This window comes from Petromyzon marinus, chromosome 52 (assembly GCF_048934315.1).
Source record: "Petromyzon marinus isolate PM22_M1 ecotype Great Lakes invasive population chromosome 52, UKy_Petmar_22M1.pri1.0, whole genome shotgun sequence".
In the NCBI taxonomy this organism is placed as follows: domain Eukaryota; kingdom Metazoa; phylum Chordata; class Hyperoartia; order Petromyzontiformes; family Petromyzontidae; genus Petromyzon; species Petromyzon marinus.
The window spans coordinates 6,428,593-6,452,728 of NC_133718.1; the positions used below are offsets into that span (position 1 = coordinate 6,428,593).

The following is a 24,136-nucleotide window of genomic DNA, read 5'->3' on the forward strand; positions in this document are numbered from 1 at the left end:
CGCCATGTCTCGGACCGCATTCGTGAACACAAAGCAGACCTTAAACACGGTAGGACCAACACCTCGGCCGTGGCAGATCATTGTTATAATTCAGTAGGCTGACATGACATTGACTTTTCCAAGACAGAGGTTCTTTGTAAGCCATCTGGCTACCATGAGAGATTCGTTCATGAGGCTATCCACATATACAAGCACAGAGACAATTTCAACCAAGAAGATGGATTCTGGCTTAGCAATCATTGGAAAGATTTGATAAACCATTTCAGGTCTTAATTGATTGTTCACGCTTACAGTGGCTTTCAGACAGCATACATTAATTTTTCGTCTCCCCCTCCTCTTTTCAGAACATAGATGGACTAGTCCTTCTAAATAAACTGCCAAATCGCTGCCCGTGGCGCTGACGTTTTTAATTATAAATAATTAAATAACCCGTTTTAAAATAAATACATTTATGCAAACCGACACACCTGATGACGACCGTTTGTGTTATGGTCGAAACGTCGTGAGAATTTTTATTGTTTTATATATATTTTATTATTTCCCTTCAACGTGACTTTACCGAAAGAGCTAAGAATATGAATTACTGCAGTCACGAAAGCTTTAAATCAAAATTTAACCGCCTCTACGGGGAGGGTTTTACATAACTTTAAGATCCTTCAACAAACTCCGGGATAAGAAGGCTCAGCTGATCGAGTCTCTCACCTTTCTGAAGAGATGCCGCAACTCTGGGGTAATACCAATCGCATTTACACTGACCTCTGCTGCTGTAACTTCTTCCAATGCGAAATGAATTCTTTTCAAAACTAGCTTTGCTCTTATCTCAGAAAAAATCAGACTTATACGCACCAAACTAGATCAGTTAGACAAGACACTCTACAAATCACACTTATCATTGACGGCAACAATGTCCACATCGGATTGGGAACATGTAGACAATATGACTGCCTCTTCAGCTGCTACTATGTCGACCAAATGTAAGGACAACCTGATTTCCAAATTTAACCTCCTCTTCAACAAAAGACCGGACCCACACACCAAAAAGTTAGACATTAACAAAGTTGGAATTAATCGCAGTAACAGTTCTATTTCCGATGGTCTGAAATCCGTTTTAGCTAAAGGTCTAAACTTTGCAGTCACACCTAAACACATACCAGTTAATGATATAATTGCCCAAGTAGACGTTGCTCTCAGGGGCCTGGGTCACATCGCTGCAGACGTAGCAAGATCTGAAATCGCTGCAACCCTCAAAAACGCTAAGATGCCAGCTAGCAACCTCAGCAAAGATGAGCGTTTTGAATTATATAAATTAAAAAAGAGGGATGATATTGTAGTCCTCTCAGCTGACAAGGGCAATGCTACTGTCATCATGGATAAAATAGACTACAACAACAAAATTAAAGAATTACTCGACGATGGTAGTTATACAAAAATAAAAAGAGATCCCACCAACAGCCTCGTCACACAAACCAACAAAATAATTTCTGATTCAACCGCATTAATTGATCAATCTAAACAGTTTTCGTTGAAACCTTCTACTGCCAGGCCACCAAGATTATAAGGCTTACCAAAAATACATAAAGTAGATACACCCCTTCGTCCCATCGTCTCTACTATCAACTCCCCCACCTACAAACTGGCTCGTTTTTTGTCGAAATCCTGCATCCTTTCACTGGAAAAACCACCTCTACGGTACAAAATTCTACTCACCTGGTATCGACAATCAAGGGTATTTCCCTGTCCCCAGACGACCTGCTTGTCAGTTTTGATGTAGTTTCCTTATTCACCAAGGTTCCTGTACCTGACACCATCGCAATCATTGAAGACTTGGTTCATCAAGGACTAAACACTGAGGTACCCCCCCTGGTGAGACACTGTTTAACCAATACATACTTCACTTGGAATGGAACTTTCTACAAACAAACTGAGGGTACCCCAATGGGCTCCCCCCTATCTCCGGTTATAGCTAACATTTTCATGGAGAAATTTGAGACTGACGCCATCCAGACTGCCACTCTGCGCCCAACCTTATGGAAGAGGTACGTGGATGACACTTTTGTCATCTGGCCACATGGCCGGCCTGCTCTAGACCAATTCTTCGACCACATCAATTCCATACACCCAGCCATCAGATTTACCATGGAAGTCGAAAAAGATGGCAAGCTACCTTTTTTGGATGTCCTAATTAAAAAGAGACCTGATGGTTCAATGAGCCACTCTGTCTACAAGAAAGCTACCCATACGGATGCTTATCTGAAACCGGATTCCCACCACCATCCATCACAGAAGAACTCTCTCATCAAGACTCTGTATCATAGAGCCCAATGCATATCCGACCAGGAACACATAGGCAGTGAACTCAAGCACGTACACCAAGCTCTTAAGGCTAATGGTTACTCCGACTATACAATCCGCAAAGCTATCACTCAAACCATGAAGAAGGACCCTCTTGAGGAGCCTTTCAAAACTATCACTTTACCCTACATTGCGAGGATCACAAAAAAGATCTCCAAAATCTTGAATAAACACAAGATCCAGGTCCGTTTCAACACATTACATAAAATCCGTGATCTGGTTCCGTCTGTAAAAGATGTGATTCCAGACATACAGTACCCTGGTGCCTACAAACTAAGTTGCCTCTGTGGTAGTAGTTACATTGGAGAAACCAAACGCCATGTCTCGGACCGCATTCGTGAACACAAAGCAGACCTTAAACACGGTAGGACCAACACCTCGGCCGTGGCAGATCATTGTTATAATTCAGTAGGCTCACATGACATTGAACTTTTCCAAGACAGAGGTTCTTTGTAAGCCATCTGGCTACCATGAGAGATTCGTTGATGAGGCTATCCACATATACAAGCACAGAGACAATTTCAACCGAGAAGATGGATTCTGGCTTAGCAATCATTGGAAAGATTTGATAAACCATTTCAGGTCTTGATTGTTCACACTTACAGTGGCTTTCAGACAGCATACATTAATTTTTCGTCTCCCCCCTCCTCTTTTCAGAACATAGATGGACTAGTCCTTCTAAATAAACTGCCAAATCACTGCACGTGGCGCTGACATTTTTTTATTATAAATAAATACACCGTTTAAAAATAAAAAAAATTATGCAAACCGACACACCTGATGACGACCGTTTGTGTTATGGTCGAAACGTCGTAATAATTTTTATTGTTTTATATATATTTTATTATTTTATTGTTTCCCTTCAACGTGACTTTACCGAAAGAGCTAAGAATATTCACCACACTCGTTGGGCGACAGTTGGTAGAGACGGGCCAAAGACCGGTTCAGGGATCACATGTAATATTAGCCATGGCCGGCAATCAAAACTCAGTGCAACAGTGCCGTGTGCGAACGACTCTGCCAGCGTTACCCTTTAACAAACACATTACATGTATTCTACAAACATTTCACTAGCGATGAACGTAACCCAGTTGTTACCTTCATTAAATTCATATCCAAAGTCCGCTATGGTTCGATACTTCTCAAATGGTTCACCCATCTCTTGTGTCAAGTCTGGAGAGCGGAAAAAAATAACACGCAGAAACAGCAATTGTTACAGCGTCTAAATAAACCAGGCTCTCGATGATCACCAGTAGCAGCAGCCATGGTCTAGATCAGTGTTCTTCGCACATTTTCCGAGGGGGGGCCACTTCCGCCGACAAGACATCGTCAGTGTGAGGCTCGCCACACATTTGAAACCACTGGGTTTGACAGCATGATGGGGGTGTGTTCACGTTTGTGTATTGTTGGGGGCCGCACTAAAGGCCACCAGGGGCAGCCAGTGGCCTGCGGGCCGTGCAATGAAGAAAAATGGTCTAGATGAAGGCCTCCCCACATCCACCATCTCTGTGATGGTCAGTGTTTATTTTTAAGCTTCTGATTTGTATGCCATAGCAGGTAACATTGACTGTTTTTTTTTTTAAAAACAAGAAAATAATTAAATAACTTAACTAAGGTGGTTGCAAATTCAGGTTCAAGATAATTATAAGGAACAACATTCATGTAGAATATTTGTTAAATAACGAAAAAACTGCAAGAGGGAAACTCCTGAAAAACACTAAACCAAAGCAAAAACCGGAAATGTTAACCAGACATAACCGTTAACAGTGACAGTTTTAAGTTACTCTAACAAATGTAACCCCCAACTCAAATGGCCCATCATACCTCTGTGGTCGTTAAAACGCATCACCATTATCAGGATATGCATGAACTGCATTATGCAAATTGAACCGTGTTTATTTTTTCAATCGGTCAACTAGATTCAAATTCTAAAAGCCAACCTGGAAGCCGCATTGAACCATATCTGGTGGTTATTTTTTTTAAACGAGTCTTTGAGCAGAGAGACATTTTGCCATGATGCGTCCGTTTCCCAGAAATGTCTCACCGAGTGCCAAGACGTTTTTTGCAGGAGGGTCCCACTACACTAAAATGTTTGTGAAGTGTCTGCGTTGTAGGTGCTTGTTGGGTACAGCAGGCAAGTGGAACGCACTGCGCAAAACAGGCCAACAACCTACTTGGTGTACTGCCTCCTAAAGGCACAGTGAAACGGTTGGCTACGTACGGTGCAAAAGAAGTTCAACATACATACACACATACAGTCTGTCAATGCACATGAAGGTGGATGTCTCACACAAAAGGCTTGAAACCCAACAAAGCAAAAGTTTAGGTAGCTGGATGAGCCTTCGACAACCCCACCAGCTAAAACCTGCAAATAAAAAAAATAGGAACGTAAATACGACGTCATCCCACGGGAAAAACCGGAGCGCGCTATTGTGCTGTGAGTGGGGTAGCGATGTCAGACAATGTAAACAGAAATGCAGCAAACCACAATTAGGCAAAGATGTACCAAATAAACCCCAGATGAGGTTTGTAAGGTGGCCTTGGATAGACATGCAACCCCCTTTCTTATATTTTCTTTCACTGCAAAATAAACACAAAGACGCACACGAATTAGGGCCACACTCCGTTATTATTCATATCAACATGGTATCAATACGTTATACTGTTTCATGCATAATAAGCATGTTGATCTTCAAAAACGGGGGAGTACCACGATTCTAAATCTTGGCCCTCCATTAACATTTACTGGACTGCAATGGCTACACTTGGGCACTGACTCTCACCTTGCCAAGAAATAAATAGTGAATTAATTTAACTGCAAGTTACGTTTTACAGGCGCACGCTTCGACTTGTCGACGTTTTGTGTTACTGGTAACAAACGGTACTAAGAAATACAGAACAGCAGTAACCCGCACAGACCAGTTTGGTGAAGTGTGGTCAAACAAACCCAAAGACCCGCACGGCGTTGATAGGCCCTCATCCAGCAGTGGATTAATACAAAGGGCTACTGTGCATGTCCTGTACAAAAAAAAAATTATAAGTTTATGTGAATACACGTAAGTAACAACACGTGACGAGCATTGCTTAAGTAAATACCACCAAATTCCGATAATAAAGGTTTCTTACACAGCACAAAACCATGCCACAATGTTCTAACCCAATGCAGTACTGCTGGATGATAGCGTCCCCCTCCCCATGCCGTGCAGGTTTTTAAGGGGAGCTTATTTGGCCATACTTCACCACGCTGGTCGTCGAGGGGGGCGGCGGGAGCATAGAAGTGCAGTGCAACATTGCGTGTTGCTGTGGTGCTCTCTGATGGTGACCACCACCTTGGCCTCATTGATACGAGCGCTGTGCCAGGCTCACACGTGTTACACTAGCCTGCGAGATCTGGCGAGATCTGGCGATGGTTTTTGCCACGGGCAGCCGTGGTCACTTGCAGGTAAATCTCTGAAATTTTTAATTTTGCAAAAACAATCCAAGGTCGAGCTTGATAGACCTGTTAGGCGAGTACTGTAAGTGGAGGAATGAAAAATAACAAATAAACTATTTGGACAATTGTTTGTATTTTAGATTTGAAGTTTGCGTGACTGCAAGGATCCATAACTCTTGGTTCTTTCGGTAAAGTCGCGTAGGTAAAAAATAATAATAAAAATGTGTTTCTATTTTAGCAGGTAAGGCGTGGAAATTTATAGCAGCAGCTAAAATGTGGATGGGGGAGAGAGAGAGACACCGCAAACACCAAATGTGCAGCAGCAGGCACCAGCATCGGTGTCGAACCCACGGCCTCATGCGTACCTGGCGAGGTAGTTAACATCTCCTAAGGGGCCGTCCATAAATGACGTCACGCGATTTTTGACGATTTTTGACCCCCCCCCCCATCGGCACACGGCGTCACAAAAAGTCAGACCCCCCCCCCTCAAATATGACGTCACAAAGCTCTGCCCCCTCCCCCACCAAGTTTGTTTTTAAAAATGCTTCAAATCGCTTTAAACTATTGTCATTGTAGTGCGTATTTAATGTGCCGCCGCACTCTGATGTTGTAGGAGAAAACATTTGTCAAAAAGTCTATTTAATTAAGTAGAACGTGTTGTCTATATTTATTTAAAGTTGCGCATTTTGATGTGACGTCACATTTCTCAACCCCCCCCTCTCGTCACACATCGTCACAAATGTCTAACCCCCCCCCCCCGGTGCGTGACGTCATTTATGGACGGCCCCTAAGCCACCGATTCCACACAGTACGTATCGTATGCACTCAATCTGATACTGAAGGTAAATAATGACATTTAATTTAAAAAAAAACTATCCAAGAATCAGGCATTTACGCAGTGTAAATGCTGTACTGTTTCAGAGCACCTATTGATGTAAAAAAAATACTTCAATATTTATATATGGGGCCGTCCATAAATGACGTCACGCGATTTTGGACGATTTTTGACCCCCCCCCCTCGTCACACGGAGCCACAAAAAGTCAGACCCCCCCCCTCAAATATGACGTCACAAAGCTCTGCCCCCCCCCAAACCATATTGTTATTTTGAAAATAAACCATGCTTAAAAAATCGCTTTAAACTATTGTCATTGTAGTGCGTATTTAATGTGGCGCTGCACTCTGATGTTGTAGGAGTGTTGTTATAACAATTAGTGTTGTCATAACAATTCTACATTTATTTAAAGTTACGCATTTTGATGTGACGTCACATTTCTCAACCCCCCCCCACCTCGTCACACATCGTCACAAATGTCTGACCCCCCCCCCCACTAGGTGCGTGACGTCATTTATGGACGGCCCCAATATACCATACCGGAAGGCCACACAATGCCCAGTTAAGATATTATAATACTTACTGTGGGGTATTACATTATTACTATACCACTGTACAGTAAATACACTTTTTTTGTTAACAAGTCTTGATTTTAAGCAGCAGGTTATTTACAACTAATGGGTTTTCGACAATGTTACTGCAAACCTATCAACCCTTTATCAGTGCCCTACATTATTACAGATCAATAAATTCAGGACTTATTGGTCACCCCGTCCCCCCTCCACCTTAAAAAATCTAGACGTTCATCCTACAGAGTGCCATCATCACAAGAGATAAACACACACAACAATGTCACTAAAAAAACTTTGTTGTTGTTATTGCCCCTATTATAAACGGCTGTACGCCGCCGTATGAACATAGAAACTAAATTTCCCTGTACAAGAATAGGGGGGGGGGGGTAAGCCGTGTGGGTTGTTGATGTTGTTGTTATACACTCGCTGAAGCAATACTAAATAATATCGACCCTTACGATAATTACACAGACAACCAACACTGGTGCGGAAAGCGTTTGCGAGTTCTAGTAATTTACGAAAGCTATAATAACTGCATAGTACTCCGTCATGATCATCATCACAACTTTGAAGTCAACAGGATTGGTGAAGTATAGTCAAACACCCCCCCCCCAAACTCAACCCCATCATCAACAAACTCATCCAGCAGTAGATCGACCCGAGCCTCGTGTGTTTATGACCAGTTTCTCCCCTTTACCGCGATGTTTTACACGCACTTACCATAATATAAAAACAACAAAAAAACAAATAAAACCTACGTACGTACAATTAACTTTTTTTTATTTCCGTACTTTAACAAAAAAAATTTTTATTGATGCTCGGGGAAGCAACAACCCCCCCCCCCCCCCCCCCCATTGGTTTGCGAGCGCCTATTGCCCGCCACGTGCGTTTCACTCCACTGCTGGATGGATTTCTCTCTTCCCCCCTCCCCCCGGGGGTGGCCAAGTTATATTATTTAACATATATAAAATAAAATTTTACCACAACTTTCGCCACGCCGAAACCCCTAACATCGATAACCCGTACATTTTTTTATATATAAAGTGCACACAACACCTTCGGCAGACCGAACACGTTCAACTTGGCAGCAGCAGCAACAACAACAAACACCAAGCGAGTTACAACTTAAACACGACAATCTTTAGCCACCAGCGCCTTAACGTCACATTAACAATATTACTACAGTACTCCCCTTCGACGTCGTGCTGAACCCGTAGCGTTAAATAACCAACCATCTCGTTTTTAAAACAACAACAAAAGCCCCCCACGTCAAGCTTGTAGTAATTTACCAAAGCAACAGGGTCGACTTCTTCTTCTTCGTCTTCACGAGTGCGGCCACTCAGTAAACGCGTGTGTCGCTGGAAGTCGAACTCACGAGGGCTACAGCTCGTTTGGTGTGTCTGTCGTGTCTCTGTGTGTGTCTCTGTGTGTGTGTCTGTGTGTGTGCCTGTGTGTGTGTCTCTGTGTGTGTCGTGTGTGTCTCTGTGTGTGTGTCTCTGTGTGTGTGTCTGTGTCGTGTCTCTGTGTGTGTCTCTGTGTCTCTGTGTGTCGTGTGTGTGTCGTGTCTGTGTGTGTGTCTCTGTGTGTCGTGTGTCTCTGTGTGTGCGTCGTGCGTGTCTGTGTGTGTGTCGTGCGTGTCTCTGTGTGTGTCTCTGTCTGCGGTGTCTCTGTCTGCGCGGTGTCTCTGTGTCTGCTTCGTGTCTCTGTGTCTGCTTCGTGTCTCTCTGTGTCTGTCTGTGTCTCTGTCTGCGCGGTGTCTCTCTGTGTCTCTGTCTGCTTCGTGTCTCTGTGTCTGCGTCTCTGTGTCTCTTACGGGGAGTTTCGATTTCCTGACGCTGGCTTGTCTGGAAATGCGCGCGCGCGCGTCACTACACGGAAACGAAACTCGCAAATGTCGAACTAAGGGGGGGTGGGGGGGTTAAACAGCACCGAGTGTGGGCCGCCTCGTTTACTCAGGGCCGTTGCCCGAAACGTCGTCGTCCGTTTTTCTTCTAATTAAGGCCTCGCGACTGACCAACACGTGTGTGTTGTTGTTTCTTTTGTTTTCACGAGCCCTGCACAAGTGTGGGTCGCCTCGTTTAATCAGGGCCGTTGCCCGAAACGTCGTCGTCCGTTTTTTTAGTTAAGGCAGTTTGTGACGAACGATCGATCGTGTGTTATTGTTGTTTGTTTGTGTGGGGGAGCGGTGGTGTAGCGGTTAGCGCTACGCTGAGCTACGAACCCGGCGACCCGAGTTCGATTCCCGGTCCTGGGGCCTCCCCTAGGTCGACTCAGCCTCAAATGAGTACCTGGTGCGGTGTGTAGTAAACATCGCCACAAGGGGAGACAAAGGCGGCCGGGCGTGGTGTGCCGTGCCGGCCTTCATAAGGTGCTGCTCGCTAACAGCACTTGCCCCAAAAGTCTGCTAAAGGCTACACGGGGGGTCTTTGTCTTTGTTGTTGTTTGTGCTTTGCGACACGAACAACAACAACAGCAGCAGCATCATCACCAAATACGTTTCTTAGTGAAATTTATTAAGTAAAAAAAGAGGGGGAACAAGAGCAGGTTACAATACATTTGTCAATAAAAATATAATATATGATAATCAAATAAGAGCATAGCAATGTACCGAAAATAAAAACTAAAAGTGTTTTTTTGTGAAATAATTGCAGATTACCTGCAATTACATAACAGCGTGTACATGAGAAAAGTGGAATAGCCACACAATTAAAATGGAACATAAGCTGAAAAGTTGCGGAAAGAGTCATTCGGAAAGTGGACGCTTGAAATTAGACGGAGAGACAAAGAGGATCAAGATAGAAACTGGGAAGGCCATTTTAACCTGCAAGGGTAAGTAAAGGTGAGCTTTTGGGAAGCTCAAAGTACACATGTCAACGTCCTATCAGTGCCCTACCTTATAGCAGATCAATTCAGAACTTATTGGTCATCCCGTGGTCCTTATAAATCTCAATGTTCATCCTACAAAGTCCCATCACAAGGGAGAAACACAGACACCACTAGTACACTCACCACTAGTACACTCATCACTAGTACACTCACCACTACACTCATCACTAGTACACTCACCACTACACTCATCACTAGTACACTCACCACTACACTCACCACTAGTACACTCACCACTAGTACACTCACCACTAGTACACTCACCACTAAACTCATCACTAGTATACTCACCACTACACTCATTAGTACACTCACCACTACTACACTCATCACTACACTCACCACTAAAGTCATCACTAGTACACTCACCACTAGTACACTCATCACTACTACACTCACCACTACTACACTCACCACTAGTACACTCATCACTACTACACTCACCACTACTACACTCACCACTAGTACACACACCACTACAAACCTGTCAAACCCTTGTCAATGCCCTACCTTATTACAGACCAAATCGGTCATCCCGTGCCCCCCTATAAATCTCAACGTTCATCCTACAAAGTCCCATCATCACAAGACAGACACACAAATAGACACACAAAAAAGCGACTAAACAAAAATTATGTTGCCCGTATTGAAACGGCTGTACTCCGTATGGACCTGAAAACTCAATATCCCTGTACAAAAATACGGGGCAAACCGCGTGGTTTGATGACTATGAGTACAGGTTTGTGTGTATTGAACTTCTTTCGTACCACCCCGTAACCCGTAGCCCCAATCGTGCTAATCGGAGGTGGGGTGGATGAGTGATGGACACAAACACCAAAAAAGCAAAACCCGGTTCAAAAGAAATTAAGTTTTCAAATTGGCATCGCGACACCGTGCACGTCGGAAAGCCTCCATCCAGCAGTCGAGAGGCTATTGATGAAATACTTTCACCGATAGGGTAACTTTATAGTATGAACAAAAATAAGAAGAGGTGTTTACTTCCTGGCAATAAAACGTGCGTTAAAGATGGTTCAAATAAAAAAAACCTTTTTTTTGCAGTCTGCATTTTAACCACACGTGCTTTGTGAACATGCAAAAATGCTTCGATAATAAACTTTTTTGCATTTTATTTTAAACCTACACCAGAGAACAACCTTGTTCTTTATGGCCTCGTCTCACCAATGTGTCAGATCACCCCCCCCCAGAGAGCGCCAAAAGGCGAACGGTACAAAGACAACGCAAATATAAAAAAAAACTTCACTATACAGAAGAGCCATTTCCCATCCACATTGTTTTTGTTGTTGTCACGAAGGTGTGTAAAATAGTTTGTTTAAACGTGTTTTCAGAATTACAATTATCGTTTGTTCTCGTTCACTCTCGCCAATTAAACAACAAAAAACAATCTCAATCGTTACATCGTAGAAATTGCGAAGGTTTATAAAAAAAAATTAAACAACCACCAGAAATCACCCTCTAACCTGGCATAAGGACCGTAATTCCCTCCCAATCCCAATCGATTCGATTTACAAAACCAATCGAACCACTCTGCGAATCGAATCCCAAACCCCCCCTCCACCACCACAGCGACACCTCGCGCACGCGCTCAATTCCGATTTTTTTTACGTGAGTTAAACCTGAAACGATTCCGATTCCTTCTACGGCACTCCAACGCGTTTTGGGCGGCGACTTCGATTCGTGGAATCGCGAGCGCGTGCGTGTGCGCGCGCGTGCCGTGACGTCAGAATCGATCCTTCCGCCATCTCGAGGAAGGAAGGCATCATGGCGTACAGCAGCAGCGGGCCCATCGATTGCCGCGTGTACGTCGGGAACCTGGGCGACTCGGCCACCAAGGGCGAACTGGAGCGGCTGTTCCGCGTGTACGGACCGCTGCGGAACGTGTGGGTGGCGAGGAACCCGCCAGGTTTCGCCTTCGTCGAGTTCGAGGACGCGCGCGATGCCCGCGACGCTTGCAGCGAGATGGACGGGCGGCACATCTGCGGCATACGGGCTCGCGTGGAGATGTCTACCGGGGAGAAGCGCTCCAAGGCCCGCTGGGGGCCGCTGCCATCCCGAGGACGGTGAGCGTGCTAGGCCTCACTGGGCCTCAACTTTTTCGCCCGCGAATTGCATTTTGCGCGCGCACGCGCGCGAGCGAACGTTCGACTGCGGCACGAGACGAGTGCTCGTAAATGTAACATGCAAGGTAGAAATGTTTAACATGCGCGGATGTGAGGATGTTTGTTGGTTGTTGAGGGAGAAGTAGTGGTGGTGGTGGGAGGGGGTTCGGGCAGGAAGGGATGGGTGATGGACGACGGAGAGTGGGAGGCGAAGTGAACTCAGAACCCCGAGAAGGCGGCCAACGCGGAGTAGCTTGAGGTGGTTAAATTGTTTCGCGTGCAGGTGCCGGGTGGATTGTTACTTTAGGGAATGGCGACGCATGGGGGGGGGGGGGGGAAGGGCTTCGGCAGTCGATTGATCGTGGCGAGAGACGATTATTATGTTCGATGTGGGTTTGTGCCTGATTACGCGGCGTGGTGTTTAGGATATGTGGCGCTCCTTTTGGGGTCATGGTGCGAGCGAGTTTGTTTATTTTACAGCATGGTTATTGCCGGTTGCTGTTTTGTGTTTGGGATTGTTTTTAAGGCTGTGCTGGGTTTTTTTGTGTAACTTAAGGGAGACTTCGATGCCGCTAGGGGCTCGTGCGAGACCGGGTGCCTGCGAAGGCTCAAGGCCCCGGGTGCTAGGCCGCAATAGGCCAAGGCCCCACAAAGGCATTAACTTAAAGAGAATACGTACAAATTAAAAGTGCGTTATGATTCGGTTTAAAGGTTAATGAGTTGTATGGTATGGTGTTGTATGTATTTGGTTACACGGTATGGTATGAAAAAATAAGAATAGTTTTTTTGTACCCTTTTTGGCAATATAACAGGTGTTACGATTGATTTGAAGGAATCCATACTCTTTGGTTCTTTCGGTAAACTCATCACGTAGGTTTTTATTTTATACCTACGTGACTTTACCGAAATAACCAAAGCGTATAGGTGTTAAGATGTTCAAACATCGAATAGAAACATTTTGCAATGAATCAAGTCCGCATTAACCAGACGTACTTGTAGTGAACATGCAAAAAAAAACCACATGCTCTGATAGTGTACGCATTGTCTTTGAAACTGATTGGCCTACATCAGAGACAGACTTCTGTAGGGCATAGTCTCACTAGTGTTAGATCAGAGAACACCACAAGTCCAACAGTACAAAGACAATGCACTATCAGTGCATTTATTACTCGGGGTAAATCAGATATAGTATGGAACCTTTTTTTCCAGTATCAAAGTATGAAAAAATTAGAATAGGGTTTTACCCTTCCCTTTAAATAAAACGGGTGTTAATATGTTCAAACACCAAATAGAACCCTTTTGCAAGGAATCATGTCTGCATTAACCACACGTGCTTGTGGGGGACATGCTAACAAACGCATGTTCTGATAATATATGCATACGGTATGATTTTAGTTATATATTAAACCCTTCTGGATGCCGGGCCCATTGCGAGGAGAGCCTCTGGTTACTCGATGTCGTCGAAACACAAATTATGAATAACAGGTAAAGTTACGTTTGCACGTAATTAACGCCGAATATTTCATTTACACCTAATAATTATGAAACATTTCTTCATATGCAATTGAATACCACTTAAACATGCATTAATGTGCCCGTGTTTATGCCCCTGTGAAGAAGGTCCTTTGCCCGAAACGTCGCGTCTTTTATATTACAATGCAGCGTTACGAGCAACCTGCTCGTCCTTTGGAGGTGTCCGGCCATCTGCCCCTCCAGCCAGCAAAACATTTCGTCATACAGTATAGCTGCCCGCACACCCTAATGGACGTGACCGGCCATCCCTCCAGCCAGCAAACATTTTTTTTTTCAGATACGGTAATGTATATCCAGTATTACAAATAGGGTGGGTAGAGGTGTTACGTCACCACGCACTAACCGCCTCAACGCCGTGGGATGCAGGTGAGGTCACCACGCAGGTGTGCGCGGTAACGCACAGAGACAAAGATCCACCGTATAGCCTTAACAGACTGTTGGGAAAAGTGCTGTTAGTGAGCACCTATGAAGGCTGAAAATGGCACACGAGGGGGTGGGTGGCCAGCACCACACCAGGCCGCCTTTATCTCCCTAGTGGCGATGTTTTTACGCACCGCACCAGGTACTCATTTGAGTCCGAGTCGACCTAGGGAAGGTTCAGATAATCGTCACATTGGGCCGTGAACGGGAATCGAACCTGGGTCGCCAGGTTTGTTGCGCAACACACTGACCGCTACACTACCACTCCCCACACGCACTTGGGCACTCACGCCAGGGAGGAATCCAGCCAGCACACACTTTTTTTTCTAATATGGTACAAGATTGAGAGGCGTAAAAAAATGTAAGCTAAATCCGGGCCATTTTACATCACCGTGAATCATACTTGAAGGCCGAAAGTTGTTAACCGGATGTGGAAGTCGCTCTATTTTCTAACGTGCCTCTATAGAGTTTTTGTAAATTAAATGGGAGATCCCTAGCAGAGCACCTGGACAACCAAGGCATGCATCCAAGTACACGGGTTCACCGAAGCGCATGCAACAGATAACTTAGCTCTATAATTGCTTGCGCACAAACGCACGTCTCTGCGATGGTCTTACACCTTAAAACACGACTACACATTCGTAAAGTATAGGAATTATTTCAGGCAATGGCTCTTCCTGCTATGAAGATGGGTTTTAATGCTATGAAAAGGGTCATTGCACGCAATATTGCCAGTTTGTCTGTCCTTTTAAGGCTACTGTGTAATTGACAAATGTGTTGAGTGTATTTGTTGATTATGCTTGTGCAACAAAACTGTTACAAGACCGGTTAAATCGTGTCTAAGCAGAACTCTATTCTGTTTCTGCACATGTATATTATGTTATATATTATTGAGGTGTACAGGACTGGTACATTTTATTTTCCAGTCACTATTTGGCTTACTAGGTGGCGCATAGACTGAGTGGCATATATATTGGATGCCGAGCGCCATATGTCGCTTGCATGTGCCATATTTCAAGAGACATCGAATCCGAAGATGTAACAACAACTTTCCTTTCAAGTAATTGAAAGTGCCTTATAATCCTGAAAGCTATGGTACGGCATTAAGATTGTCATTAATACCACCCGAAAGCGAACATACATGCACGAATGCCAATGCCACCCAACCACCACCCCGCACAAATGGACACTATCATTAAGACCCAGCCACATACACTTTAGCAACATAACTAGTCGTGTGTTTATTTCTTATGGAATGGCAGTGATACAGTTACGTAAAACCTGTTGTGTTTTAGGTGTTGTAGTACTCTACTATTCTGTTCAGGTTGTATCTTGTATATCATGGGATATGCTATGTTGTGTGGACGCTTTCCCAATTTTTCAAATTACAAAACATTCTTCACATATTGCAAATTGCAGAACACAATGTGTTTTTGGTACTGAGCTATTGTAGAGGCTATGTTCTTAGGCTATTCTATGGTACTGGGTTGTGCTTTGATATTAGGTTATGTCATTGTTGGTGACAAAAGACAAAGCACTTGAGGACGCCTGTGTACCCAATTATCTTGATTATATAGTGCCCCAGAAAGTAAGATGCACCTGGAAGTTGTACTCCATGTCAATAAAGTTACTCAAATCTGATTTCACCTACTTCATTATCGGATACACCTCCAACTTGGAAAAATGCAAATTGCTGTAAGTGTATTTTGAAGTCGAGATTCGATTTGTTTCATATACCACGACCTTGCAGAACATTCTATGGCACGCAATTGATTATGACATGGCCTTATAGAATGTTGCAAAGGATGTAACAAAATTATTTATTGCTTTTACTTCTAAAAGTTCTGCACCACGTGAATTTTTTTTTACGTGTTGAAGGAACTTCTGTCGACTTCATTTGAATGCATAGGGTGCAACTTTTATTCATTATCATACAGACTAAGTTAACTTTTTAGCACATTTGATTTAGCACACCGTTCACTTAATGTCGATGTTCGTTTGTGTGTGTGGGTGGCGGCGAACAAGGTAGGGAGTGCGGTGCCCACATAGTGGATGGCCCCATTGGGTGGGCATCTTCACGAGTGTACACCGACCAGTGTGGTGAAGTATGGTTAAACAGCCCCCTATGACCGATGCAGCTAAACCACAGCCCCCAGTCACTAGCAGCTCTGAATCCACCAGCTGTGGCATCGGATGGGAAGAACATTTTGAAGGTGATTGATTAATACACAGATGCATAGTACATAGCAAGGATTGATTTTTTTTATTGAAACATTGTATATTTTTGGCCGTTTTGCCTCTTTAACGTCACTATTTTATTCAAGAATAACTTTGTCTTGTGCTCCCCCCCCCCCCGTATTATGTGCATGGCTTTACTTGCTTCATCAATGTACGCGTAACATTTTTCACAACACACGATGCTTGTATCGCGAGCGCAAGTGTCACCGCATACTTGCGAGTGTAAGAATCCTACTTTACGCGACGCAACTCTCGCGCTCCGCAAGGGGCGCTGCAGTGGCGAGATGTTAACTACCTCGCCTGGTATACAGGAGGTCGTGGGTTCCATCCCAACACCTCTTTACTTGGCGTTTGCATGTTCTCCCAGTGTGGTCGCGTTGATTTTTCTCCTGGTCCACCGGTTTTTCCCTCCACATTTTAGAATCAAAACGCTTTTGGAACATTTGGCTGCTGTAAATGTCCGCATGACGAAAGCCACTTCGTTGAGCTGTCATTTGGGGCCAGGTCGCTTCTGAAAAAGAGCCACATAGCTCAGTGGGCCTTAGCTGATGAAATAAAAATACTGTGAATAAATCCCTAACCTCGTACTCTGAACAGGGCTATACCAAATAAATAAACTATGAACTCTCTCCCGTGCCCCCCCCCAGGTTCGAGGACCGCGGGAGCCGCCGCTCTCGCTCCCGCTCCCGCTCGCGCTCCCCACACCGGCGGCGACGCAGCGGGACGCGCTCTCCGCGGCGCTCCATCCCCCCCGAGGCCCGGCGACCCCGCGACGGCTCGGCCAGCCGCTCCCCGTCCCCGTCGCGCCACCGCCGCGGCTCCTACTCGCCCTCGCCGCTAGCAGCCGCCGCCTCGTCCTCGCGCCGCGCCCTGCGCTCGCCCTCCCCCGCGCGGGGGTCGCGCAGCGGCGCCAGCCGGAGGTCGCCGGCGCCGAGACGCCGCTCGAGCTCCCCGCGAGGGTTCGGCGGGGGCCGGAGGTCGACCCGCTCGCCCGCGAGCCGCTCGCCGCGCGCCAATGGCACGCGTGCGACATCGCGCTCGCGCTCACCGTGATGACGGCGGGCACCGCGCCCCCCCCCCCCCTAGCTCCGCCCACCCACCCGCCCGCCCGCCGCCCCCCCCCCCCTCCTGGCCCAACCCCCTTATCAGCTCCTCCACACTTGCTCCGACCATTCCTTTTCTCACTCCACTCCTTACACTTACTCCACCTCCCTTCCCTCGCTCCGCCCCCTTACTTTGCCCACTTCCCTCGGTTCCACCGCTCTCGTCCCCCCCCCCCCCCCTTCCGCACCTTGGCCCCCGCCCCTTCCTGAATTTAAGGGAAGACGCAGTTAAAACATTTAATAAGGTTTTGTATTGCGATGGCGCTGCTGTCGGTGTTTGTTGTCGTGAGTCGCAGGTTCGTGTTGAGGGGGTCTCGTTACGGGCGGCGTGATGTCACTCTCCGTGTGCGAGGACAGACCCCCCCCCCTCCCCCCCCCGGAGGAGGGCGTCTCCCATTTGGTCGATTCTGAGTAAGGGTCTCAGAGCGGTGGCGCAGTGGTTAGTGCACTGCGCAGTGAACCCGGAAACTTGAGTCCGAATCTCAGCCATGGCTAGCTTCAGTGGCGAGTGATATCTGAACCGGTCCTGGGACCACCCCTCCCCCACCCTTTGACCAACCCGCACTGACCAGCGTGGTGAAGTACGGTCACGTTGCCCTCCATTGCCGACACGGCATGGGGAGGCCTTCATTATGAATTAGATTAACAAAGGGCTGTAAGTAAGAGTGATTGTTACCAATGTGGTTGAACAAACGCTTATCAAAAACCTTTACCACGTTAGTCATCGACGCTGCCTGTTAACGGATACGTTAAAATATGATCGACGAGGCAAATCGCTTAGTTCTATTGAGGCGGAATTGGTGACGCTTTTTGATTTGTGCTTGTGTTCCTTTAGTAGGCCTCATCCACACGAGGTGGCACCGTCTGAAATTCCCCACAGAGAGAGTTTGTCGCACGCCAATCAAGCTGAGCAATGTAATCTTCAGAACTGAAATAAGCTAAACCAAGTGACAAACCAAATAAAATACGGCCGTTTGTTTTGCGACGTAATCGTGGAACTCGTTTAGACTTCAACTCCAATATTTGTAAAGCCGATTTCATCTTGGGTGGGTCACACCTGGACTCCCAACATCGGCTCTCATCGGTGCTGGCTCAGCGTTCTTAGATGGCACTAAATCGCTAAGCCACCACTAATTTTATGCCATTTCAAAACGCTTAGATTTATTGCAGTGTGACGGGTGAAATCTTTATAAACAAATAAAAACGACATGCTTTCCAATTCTCATATCTTTGCTATATCACCATGTACTGTAATTACGGGTTTCAAACCCCCCCCCCACCCCGTGTTAGGGCCCATGTTCTCTAACCTTCCACAGCTCCCATCGCAATGTACCACATGCTCTGGCCCATCTGGGGGGTCACTGGGACCGCTCCGCTTGGGATCGGAGGGGCATGGACTCGGTGACTCTTTAAACTATCGCTGTGACGTAGGATTCGTGTCGAGGCAGGCCCCGAGTTGGTGTTGAAAACGTTGGGTTTAGTCATGTTGGCCAAGTGGGGTTCGCGTTGAGGCTGTGTGAACGCTGTGGGGTTATATCCCTTTGACATCACTAGGTGGCACGAATACCTCTTATGCTTTTACAAAGCAAGCTGTGCCGTGCCGCAGACGCCGCGCGCGTTGAGTGACGAGTCGAGACGCGTGCCGATGGTGTTGCACGGTTGTAGCCGTGTGCTTGACCCGACGTCGCGCAACTGACGCGTCATGTGGCCCTGCTTGGCCCGAGCCAGATTCAAATTCCTTGGCCAGCAAAAATCGCAGTTTTGGTTCAGACACGATACAGGGTAGAAACCATTGAGTGCTCCAAGCTGCTACGGCCTGGTTGTGCGCCATTGGAAAAGGTGGCGGGGAGGGGGTGGGGGTACAAAGGCAACCACGTAAACGTTGCATGTTAACATTGAGTCCAAGCAGCCCGGGGACAGATGGCCTAGCCTGGATGTAGCTTCACAAAACCAACAGCCGTTTGCATTTTTGGGTTGCGTCTTCCTTTAAACGAACTAGTTTTGGTGTTTAAAATGGGGTTGGTGGGTGTTGGAATTGTTGTCGACTGCAAAAGCCAGCGAGCGAGTCGGTTGCACAAGTGAGCGAGTCCAGTCGGCTGCGGGAATCTTAATTTTTACCCTTTGCTCTCCGTGCTCATTCTTGTAATCGAGCTGTCTGCGTGGGAGTCCGAAGGCGCGTGTGTAGCGATTTTTTTTTTATTATTCGGTCAAATTCTTGTCGCCGTCTGAATAATGCCGCCGGAGAGGCGACCGTGTCTCGCGTGCGTGTGCGGCAGGTCGCTCGTGTCGGTGCCAGCGTATCCCATCGGGCAACGGTTGAGCCTCAATTGGACCACGTAGCGTCAGTTAAACCGACGGAGCTTCGTAGTGTAGACCACAAGTCTTGATTAGCCAATTTTGAGTAAAGCAGAAAAGTGTGCAACATGGCGAAGCGTATATTAGATTACATTGATTCCCCCCGTTGAAGGAACAGCCTCAGACAAGTCTCAAACAGTTTCTGTTCATGGATGATAAGATGCAGAGCTTCAAGATATTTTAGGGTAGATGCCAGAATGAGGATAGTCTTATCAAGAGACATTTCACCGTCGCCAATTTTTGCTTCAGAACGTTTTTAGTTGCGTGCACGGTATAATGAGTGAGAGGATGACTGGGTCATTGGGGTTGGTGTATCACACAGATGGAGGCCACGAGGTTTGTAAAGTGCCCATTGGAGGCAGTACATCAAGTAGGTTAATAATGGGCCGTCATGCCAGTTTCAGTCGACGTTTTAGAGAAACGAATGCAGGAAATAATAAAACTCTTCCCACGCCCAGGAGCCTCATGGAAACAAGGTGATTCTGAGTGAGGCTTCTCCGAGTAAGTTGAGTGATTATTGTTAGGATTATTTTGTATTGCATTTTGAAATCTCATGAAGGGATCAAAATAAAATGTGCAAGTAATCTTGGTGAGGACTGGGGTCATTACAAGCACGCATGTTGAATGTGGTGAGATCACGGATTTGTCGAGGTGTTGTGCCCCCTTAGCCTTCATATTCAGTGGGGTGATAGAAAATCCATTGCCTGACTTTGGAGAAGCGGTGCTACAACAGCGGGTTAATGTTGAGTCAAAATCACATTTAAGAACGCTTACCAAATTTTTTGCAGGTATTTGAAATAATGTTTGGGTTGCGCTTTATCTAAGAAATGTATGCATCTTGAACAAATAGAAATGTGAGAAACGTGTAGAAAATTTCGAGAAAATTCTCAGGAATTTGGAGAAACCCCCCCCCACACACTAAGCAATCCCTGGCTTCCAGTGCCTTCCACGTGCGCGCAGCTAGAGAATCGGCGGGCCCGGGGGAAAGAGATTCGAGCGTGACGATGAAGTGGCGTGAGCGACGAGGGGCTTTGAGGAGCGGAACGAGTTGTCCTTGGTGGAAATTACATCCTTGGAACACGGTTTGATGATGGCGGTGGACCCAGGTGCCCTGTAAGTGAAAGGGAACCGTGGTAGAGAAATAACAACGGTCTTTGTCAAGGCCCCACTCGTTGATCTCTTGTCAGCAAACATACTTTTTGTGTGTCTCCCCACTTGCCCCCCCCACACACACACCTGTATAGTTCACATTGAGTTGTAATTTTTTTTCCGGAAGTGAAAATTGAGGATGCATTGCCCAAACAGTTTGGGGGGGGGGGGGGGCGGAGAGCTACACGTGCAGTCCCACAATATTAACAACCCCACAGTGAATATCTCAAAACCTTCCTCATACCGTAATAACATTTATGGGGGAGTCCTTCTGAAGGTAATTTTCCGTAGTTTTTGAAAATGCGGCTTATTAATGAATGAAAGTAATACTTTGACAACTGAATGCACCATTGCCATCCATCTCAGCGGGTATTATAAGTCTTGAGTGTCCTTAACGAGGGAAATTTTGAGCATTGCTCCGTTATTAAGAAAGGTGAACGGTGAACAAATCGTGGATGTTGGGAAAAATCTGAATTGGTACTAACAGGTTTGACGATTGATCAATAACAAAAAAAACCCCGCTGTTTTATGATTGTACAAATGGTTATCCACATCTGTAAAGTGTCGGATACGTACGTCCAAAAATTGTGGAGCTCCCCACTTGTGACATTGCCGTGAAATCCGCGTTACGGACAGACTGGAGAGATCGGGACTCCGTTAGCTACGGACTGGCTGTGGTGCTCCTCCCTTTGTCTGTCCTGGTCTTTTCTAATCACAGCAAGTTTTTGGCAGAGTGGTTCGTCCATACTGTACGTCCGAACCCAGAGATGATTATGGACCAAGTGGAACACCGATCGCCCCCAAACAGGATTTGAAAGCACGTGTGTCGGCACGCTCCCCGAATCGCACCACTCTGAAAATGTACGTGTGGGACCGGTCTCGGGCGAGGGAGCGGGGAGAGGTCACGATGCTAGGTGATTTGATCCAAACCATGAGGATGCTTCGTGACGGGTTGTGTAGTGCGCGACACGGCGAAAGGCTTGGAAAATGTCGCGACGTCTTACTCTCGGTGTCGACGGGAGCGGGAATCTACATCTGAAGGTATCCATCGTTTTGATAGGGTGCTTGCTAATGTGCTTTAGATATCTTTGTAAACAATAAAAAGGCGCTACCAGCTTTGGTTTGTCGAGAAGGGGCAGCGTTTTTTGTTATAAAAGATTAAACTTAAGCTTGAACACAAAATTGACTAAAATAACATTCACGAATGGCGACAGCAGCGTCAATGAAATGTAGTGGGGTAAGATTTTTTTTGTGTGTTGTGGAGGGCCAATTGTAGTACCGATGTCCCAATGGTTTTAAATTGTTTTTTTTTTTAAATACCCACAATTTTTACAGTTCAGACTTATTTTAGCACCGGTTTGCAGTTGCCCAAAGTTACAGCTGTGTATATTCGCTTGGGGAATTCGTATTTTGTTTTCGTTAAGACTGCTTGCCCGCAGCAAGTCACCCTTGGCATTGTACAAACCGTTTCCAATTTGGTTTTTTGTGACTTTGCGAGCTTGCAGCAGCCTGGATGCATAATTCTTTTTTGAAAGTGCTGTTTGACAAATATGAGCTCCCGCCTTTTTCCAAAATTTAACCCCCCCCCCCCTTTTCAGTATCAGTTCCAATCGCCAGATTTGCGTCAGTGTAAATATGGTCCTGTGCTAGGCGAAAAGGCGCCTAAGGTAAAATATAATTGGTGTTTTCTTTTGCGTTGTTGAGATAAAGCATAAAGCTTGCTGATGAAAAGTTTAATGTTCTTACCTGCTTCACATAGGGGTTACACGAAGCCCCACCCCCCCCCCCCCCCCATAAACTTTATTCAGACTAATAATTTAGTCCGAAACGTTTAAAAAATGCCCATGGATTGAAACACCTGGTAGTTGCGTCTGTTTTTGTTTAAAAAAAAAATTTGTTTCATTTTCTTCGGAAGATCTCAAGGTTACCCGTGTAAAACATGCCTGGTGTTAAACCACAAATTTGGTGATAGTCTTGAGTCGTAACATCTTTAAGAATGTACTCATGTCGTAGGATTCCGTTTAAGTAGAATTTGTGTCAGGTTACGTTTTACAATTAAAGTATAAACTTCACAAACGTGCTTCTCCATCGTCATTCTTAAGCGCAAGTGTTTTTGAGTGCAACAATTCGCACCAATTCATTGAACATATTTTAACACTACTCTAGTAACTAAATGTTTACAATATTTACATTTTTATAAGAAAACATTTTTTGGAACAGTTTCAGCCCAGTCACCATCACCATGAAGCAGAGGTGGTCGGAAGGCTTGAATTATTTACTTTGTAAAATGTGATGGGAGAGAGGCCGAGCTGAGCATATGGAATAGCGCTGTATTTAAGCTCACGCCGGTTTGCTTAAATTCCATATAGCTTGAGAAGCAATTTAACACGTAGGCTTTCACGGCCAAGATAAAGATTTTTGGGTTGGATCGCTTAAATATGAATGTGTCGTTAACGATATGTTTACTCGATCTAACCCTAAAACCTTTATAATGGGCTTTAGAATCGCTTTGTGCGCAGATACAAAAAAAACACTGCTGCCTAACCACTGTCCATTCCAAGCGTGTCCACCGCTATTACGTGATTTGCCTCGCATACTCCCCTAGAGATATCACACAGTATACCACAGGTTCCTTGGTGTCGACAATTCCATTCATAGAACAACCGCATTTCGAATTGATCACGGAGGGGGGGGCAAGGCACTGTCACGAGCTTTGTGTCGCTGGCACTCGGAAGTCGAAAACCTCGGGGGGGAAGGAAGACATGAGGGCAGGTGTTTTTTTTCAGTTTCATTTATTTGGTATTGCCCTGTGAGCCATTCGGCTCTTGAATCGGGTGCAACCGCAACAAACAAAAAACACGAACAAGAAAACCTCTTAAAGTGACTGCGCGCAAACAGAAAAATCCATGAAAAAACAGCAAAAATCTTCGAGAAAAAGCACCGTACACCAACGCTGTGTGCAAAAAATCCCAGTGGGATGCAAGTAACACAACAACCACAAGACAACTTAGATTAAGGCCATCAGTCTAACTCCGTACTACATTAAACAAACATGGCCAAACCAAAAAACTTTTCGAAATCAAAATAAAGCCATAAAAGCAATGTAACAGTGATCATAGGAACTGTGACCGAAATTTCACAATTA

The 24,136-nt window shown here is 45.6% G+C and overlaps 2 protein-coding genes across 2 annotated transcripts in view; one reads left to right on the plus strand and one right to left on the minus strand.

The window, feature by feature from the left end:
• Nucleotides 1-11,581, minus strand: part of LOC116953584 (uncharacterized) — a 53,101-nt gene extending 41,520 nt beyond the window's left edge. The window contains exons 1-4 of the mRNA XM_032973910.2: nucleotides 11,555-11,581; nucleotides 4,859-4,932; nucleotides 4,643-4,717; nucleotides 3,451-3,525 (exon numbers count right to left, since the gene is read on the minus strand). Coding sequence (XP_032829801.1) covers nucleotides 3,451-3,525; nucleotides 4,643-4,717; nucleotides 4,859-4,904 — 196 coding nt within the window. The 5' untranslated portion in view covers nucleotides 4,905-4,932; nucleotides 11,555-11,581. The remainder of the gene's footprint in view (nucleotides 1-3,450; nucleotides 3,526-4,642; nucleotides 4,718-4,858; nucleotides 4,933-11,554) is intronic.
• Nucleotides 11,582-11,757: 176 nt separating this feature from the next.
• Nucleotides 11,758-23,067, plus strand: LOC116953585 (uncharacterized). The gene is made up of 2 exons (XM_032973911.2): nucleotides 11,758-12,154; nucleotides 17,032-23,067. The coding sequence occupies exons 1-2, from the start codon at nucleotides 11,856-11,858 to the stop codon at nucleotides 17,435-17,437; spliced, it is 705 nt and encodes a 234-aa protein (XP_032829802.1). The 5' UTR covers nucleotides 11,758-11,855; the 3' UTR covers nucleotides 17,438-23,067.
• The last annotated feature ends 1,069 nt before the right edge of the window (nucleotides 23,068-24,136 follow it).